Genomic DNA, 5901 nt, shown 5'->3' with positions numbered 1-5901 from the left:
ATTATAAATGATGAAAAATAAATTTTTATATGTTAAAAAATTAAATAAGTTAATAAGCAAACCCAAACACTCCTATAAGTCAATAATATAGAAGCCTGTCCTTTTTGGTCATTTTACATATATAAGCAAAATTTACCAAACACTAAAAAACAACTTATCAGCTTATTGCAGTTTGGTACCGCTATAAACTAATCCAAACACTTTTTACAAAACTCCAATTTGATACCTCATAAGTTAATAAGCACTTTTACAAAAAAGCATAAGTTGTTTTAAATAAGAAATCCCAAACACCCCCGTAATACGATGAATCGTTTTCGGGAGTACGTTTTACACCCTACCCTTGTACAAACAAATCGCTTCACTCTTTCTCTGCATCATCGACGCCTCTTTTCTCTCACTCTAAACAAATCGACGCCGCTGCTATCTCACCGCCTGCTAATCGGAGGTAAGGTTGTTTGATTTCTCGATTTGTTGTTTGGCCTTCCTACTTTTGTGTGACCATGGCTTTCTTTATTTTTACCAAAGAATTTGTTGATTCGATTTGACCCGTTGTTCTGTTGTTATTTTGATTTTTGAATCTGCTGTTTTACTGTTATACAATTTGTTCATTGAGGCAACTTTCTCGATTTTATCCAAGCAGTTAGTTTGCTTGAGTTGGTCTTCTTTCTCGTTTTATGATTAATAAACTAGTCTCTATTATTTATTTGAAATCCTTATGCATCGTTCTTATCTGATGGATTGGTCAACTGAATGTCTCGCTTTTATGCTAGCTAAATGCTAAGAGGTGTTGTACTATTGGGTGTCCGCGTACATTGTTATGTGGCAGAAGTTGGTATACGAAAATCACAGAACAAAAGATGTTTTCCCTGTTATACCATGTATTATTCAGAGTACACTTCCGAAACTGTTTGTCAGCTTATGCTCTTAACGGTGCCACTTTTGTATGAACTGTGTGTTCCCTGACTTTGTCCATGGCATATCAAGCCACCAAACGTCCAAAGGTTGTTCATAATTTGTAGTATTGTGTTTGGTAGCAACAGCCAGTGTCAATTTTGTTAAATCAAACTGAATACAGATCCTAAGTTCCTAACAACATAGATGAAGTTCATCGAAATCATTGACATTAAAATTTCTCCCAAATCTTAATGACTCAATCTGGCATTTGAAATGTTCAATTATCTTTATGCAAGATATCAAGAATACATGAGTAGCAAAGTATAGGAAGAGTCAATTGTTTCACACTTGTTCAAACTCTTGATGGGAAAATTATCTGAACTTCTAAGCAAGATAAGAGAACAGGTTAATGTGTTCTTGAATTTTGTAAACCAAAAAGGCTGAACAAAACCTTTTGGAGGGTACCAAATAGGTATTCAAGAACATCATGTATTTTCAAAATGCTCGTATACAGATGTTAAAAAAGGAGTTGAAAGTCCAACACATAAAATATTCAAACAATGGATGATGACATAAACTTTCAGCTATTGGTAACATGTTATGTACATAAACGACAACATTGTTTTCCAACTACAATACCTATAGTTTTAGAGTTTTATCAAACATCTTGTATGCAACTAAAATAACCTATAAGTGGTTGATCAACTAGAAAAAGATAGGGATTGGGTGGAAGGCTGTACAATGGACAGTTCAAAAGAATTAGCAACCAAGATAAGGAAATGAGAGATTTACCAGAAAATCGAGAAAAGACTAGAGCAGCGAGGGAAGAGGGCAACAGCGATGGCACACACAAATAAATAGAGCGAGGAGGGTGAGCAATAATGGTGACACGGAGAGCATCAGCAAGAGACAGCGGCAATGTGGGGGATTATGGTGGAACGTTTTTCTCGAAGGGTCCCTTATCGTGCACATTGCTGCTCTCTCTAGCTTCTCTAGCCGGTTCTGCTCTTGTTCTTGCCGAGTCTCCGTCACTACTTTTTCTCCTCCCTTCTCTGTTGTATGCACTGTTGCCCTCCTCCCTTGACCTGTTTGTGCCATTGTTCCTGCCCTTCTCACATGTTGCTCTGATTTCCTCCTCTTAATGTGCTGGTAGCCTGGTAAATCTTTATTTATCTTATATTGGTTGCTGATTCTTTTGAACTTTCTAATTTGTACAGCCTTCTATCCAATCCCTCCCTTTGAAGGTTATTTTAGTTGCTTATAAGATGTTTTTAAATTCTTTAATGAAACTATGAGTATTTTAGTTTCTATAATTGTCACAAGAATTATGGAATTTATATGTTGGATTGGATTCAGGGGTTAATAACTGAAACTTGAAATCACATTATTAACAATAGGTAAGAATAAAGGACTCACCGCATTGAGGACAACTAGCACAAATTCCAAAATATCAATGTTAATGAGTTCAAGTTTACATATGAAAATTAAAAGCATAGCTCATACATATTTGCTTACCTATGGATCTACCTGCATCACTTCTTTCTCTCCAAAGCACTAATGATACCATGCTTTCGTGTTGGTACACAAATGACTTGGAAAGAATAAGATCGTGTATACCTTTGACCGGAGAGAATGAGATAAGGTTTGATGTTTAGGATCCAGCAAGAGGAAAAGTCTCGGTTTGTGTGAATGAATTTACAGAAGGGGGTTTAAATATTCAAGAGAATCTGCCGCTGGCTGGTGTTCTAGTCGTTTTTTATATTGTTGTTTAGATCTTTCATATAATGTTATAGTTATTCACAATAAAAGCATAAGTGAAAATTGTAGCTGCTAACTGATGTGACCTTTTTCTTAAGATTATGTTGGCATCCAAGTGAGCTTTGTCTTATTTTCTGCTCATGGTTCTTGTACAATGTATAAAGGGAGCTAATCTGTGATCATTTCTGAACTTCTAGGTTGTAACTTCTGTTAAGCATGGCTGCTGAGGGAGGTCCGGACGCTCTGGGACCTCGTTATGCTCCAGCTGATCCAACATTGCCTGAACCTTGGAAAGGCTTGGTTGACGGGAGCACCGGTGTATTGTATTATTGGAATCCTGAAACCAATGTCACACAATATGAGAAACCTAATGCTTTGCTGCCTCCACTGCCAACAGGCCCGCCACCTGTGCCCTCTGCACCTAAGCTGGCTCCAATACCTGGTGCAAGGACTGGGCAGCCGAATGGAGTTCCTGGTCAACAGGCACATGAAATGACACATAACACACAGCAACCAGGGTCACAAGTTACTTCACAATCACAACAGCATGCTGAACAGGTGTCACAGGTTGCTCAACAAAATAGCTCTCAATTACCACAAGGTGGACAACAACTTGGTTCACAAATGGGACCTGGCATGCAGCAGTTGGGGCAGCAAATGGCACAGCACATCAGGCCTCAAATGGGACCAAACCAGCACACATTTTCAACTGTGGAACAACAAATGCCACCCCAGCAAGGAGTTCAAATACCTCAAACCTACCAGGGTGGACCGTTAGGACAGCAACAGGGCTACCAATTTACACATCAACAGTYGCACTACATGGGATATCAGCAGAACATCCCTCAGGCAGGGCAGCCTAATATACCACAGCATACACAGCATCCTGAACAGTTTCCTCAACAAGAGCAAAAGGCTGCATTCTTGCAGAGAGAGGATACTGATTTTCAGCAAGGAAAACAGGTTGGGTTCTCTCCATCCCAGATCCATCAAGTTGGGGTGCCACCTGTTCAAAGTCTGCCTCCAGAGGGTAATTCCAGTGTTCAACCTGGACAAACCACTCCATATGGTGGCTCTCAGCTCAGTGTGCAACAGCCTTCCTCTTTTGGTCAGTTACAGCATAGCGGCATCCACCACCAGCAACATGGTCCAAGGTTCCAAAACCAAATGGGTCAAACTCAGATGCATGGCCAGCAGCCCAATGTTCCACCAGTAGGATTCAAGATGGGTTTTGAAGAAAATCAACCTGGAAGAGGTGGGAACGAGCACTATTTTAATGCTAATAATGATGGGCCGAATATTGCTCCACATCAACCTAAGCTTGCTGCAATTCCTATGGCAAGAAATCAGCCGGTAATGTCTGTCTTTGTTTTCTATTATATGCTTTGCATCCAATGGTGTCTGTACTGCAGTGCGTTCTTACTTTTATTTTTCTAAACTATATTATGACGTGAGCTGAGTGTGTTGCAAGCTTTTGATATTTGCATGTCAGCCTGTTCTCTTGTGTGTGTTATTCTAATTGCATGCACACTTCTTGTGTGCAAGGCAAGATTGTGTATGATAATTAATCTTACTTTACATCCTTTTAGGAGATGAGATTTGGGGCTCCTCTGCCTCAAAATGTTCCACCAGGTGTCTTTGGTGGATCTAATAATATGCCAGGGCCAGCCTCACATAACATCCTTGGACATGCTACTGGTGGTCCACCATATACGAATAACCCTATGACAATGCAAAATCAAGCAGCAATGACTTCTCCAGACGCTCTGAATATGTCCTCTGTTGATATTTACCGTCAGAAGCATGACGTAACAGCAACGGTTTGCTTGCTTGATCACCTTGAACTCCTTAACTGCCTTTTAAACTGTTAGTATTGCTGTGGTTCTTAGGTAATTCAACAACCTTTTTGGAAATTTCTTTCTTTAGCTTCCTTGTCGAAAAATGAAAATAACCTAAGAATTATGAAACGGGGTTAGAAAAAACGTTCTGACAAGTCCAGTTGGTCAAACATCAGATTGTACAAATTTGAGGGAGACTTGATAGTTTACACAAGGTTGGTAAGATAGCTGAAGGATTTCATAGCTTACTAACAGTGGTTTGTTTGAACTTTTTGACCAAAGAATCTCCACACTTTTGTTTTATAATGCTATTTGTCATCATCTTAAATAGTGGGATAGGTTGAATGCTATCTTGCTTTCCCTTCCAAGGATGTGTTCTATCCTGGTGGCAGTGTACATAATCTAATGATGTATTGGTAGACAAGTTTATCGTTGTTCTCTTGAGTTTCCTCTAGTGCTACCATGTAGTCCAATGTTCTTCTTTTGATGTACTTTTTATACTCAAGGACATTATATCTCCAGTAATGTAGCGAATGGTTACCCTCAAACTAAATAATTTGAAGGTCCGCTTTGTAGCGAATTCTCCGGAATACCAGAAGTAAGAGAATTATGCGATTCTCTTGCATGTGTTAGAAGTGTAAATGGAAATCCCCTTCTTCATTTTTTGTTTTAGTGTAGAAGATGAGGTCAGTTGATTACGTTTGTGGGTCCAATGGAGAAGGGACATGGGTGACATATTCTCTTTTCCACCAAATTTTAAATGGTAGTTTTTTCACCAGTGTCTTTATTAGATACTGTGCACATATAGTAGGATGGGAAAAACAAACGTATCACCTGCTCTATCTGTATGTATGCACATTTACTCAAGCATGCCATTCTTCTCTTCATACTGACAACAGTATTTTAACTTTGGCACACATAAACACTAGGTTGCACCATCCGAACTTGCCAAAGTCAAGTTGATTCTTTTGGGACACATGATGTCACTCAAAGCCTACTAGTTATATGTGAATGATCTTGGTCATAATTTTTATTTATTTCAAGAATACGCTTGGCTGATTTTGCCGTTCCTTCTGTCCCTATACGTTAATGGTTTACCGTCCAAGACCTTTTCTACCTCTTCTCAGCTATATGCATATGTCGCTCACCTTTGACTTTAATTGTGTAGGGTGATAATGTTCCAGCTCCATTCATGTCATTTGAGTCCACAGGCTTTCCCCCAGAGATATTGAGAGAGGTAAGTACTTCTCTTGAGAAGGTGTTAACTGTTTTTGTATGTGTATGACTGTATATGCTATGTTTGGTGTTCACATTCTCTTTATTCTTGATCTGAAACTTAATATTAACAGTTCTGACTTGTCGCAGGTGCGATATCTGCTCCAGAGGCGGAGCATATGTCGTACGCTGCCCT

General features: G+C 39.2%; 1 protein-coding gene across 1 annotated transcript in view; it reads left to right on the top strand.

The window, feature by feature from the left end:
• Window positions 1-347: 347 nt before the first annotated feature.
• Window positions 348-5901, top strand: part of LOC112520229 (DEAD-box ATP-dependent RNA helicase 40-like) — an 8988-nt gene continuing 3434 nt past the window's right edge. The window contains exons 1-4 of the mRNA XM_025128528.1: window positions 348-445; window positions 2850-4005; window positions 4242-4472; window positions 5659-5763. Of these exons, the coding sequence (XP_024984296.1) occupies window positions 2869-4005; window positions 4242-4472; window positions 5659-5763 (1473 nt within the window). The 5' untranslated portion in view covers window positions 348-445; window positions 2850-2868. The remainder of the gene's footprint in view (window positions 446-2849; window positions 4006-4241; window positions 4473-5658; window positions 5764-5901) is intronic.

This window comes from Cynara cardunculus (genome assembly GCF_001531365.2).
Source record: "Cynara cardunculus var. scolymus isolate 2C chromosome LG 10, CcrdV1, whole genome shotgun sequence".
In the NCBI taxonomy this organism is placed as follows: Eukaryota; Viridiplantae; Streptophyta; class Magnoliopsida; order Asterales; family Asteraceae; genus Cynara; species Cynara cardunculus.
The sequence above is the reverse complement of the archived record's forward strand: the minus strand, read 5'-3'. Positions and strand labels throughout refer to the sequence as shown.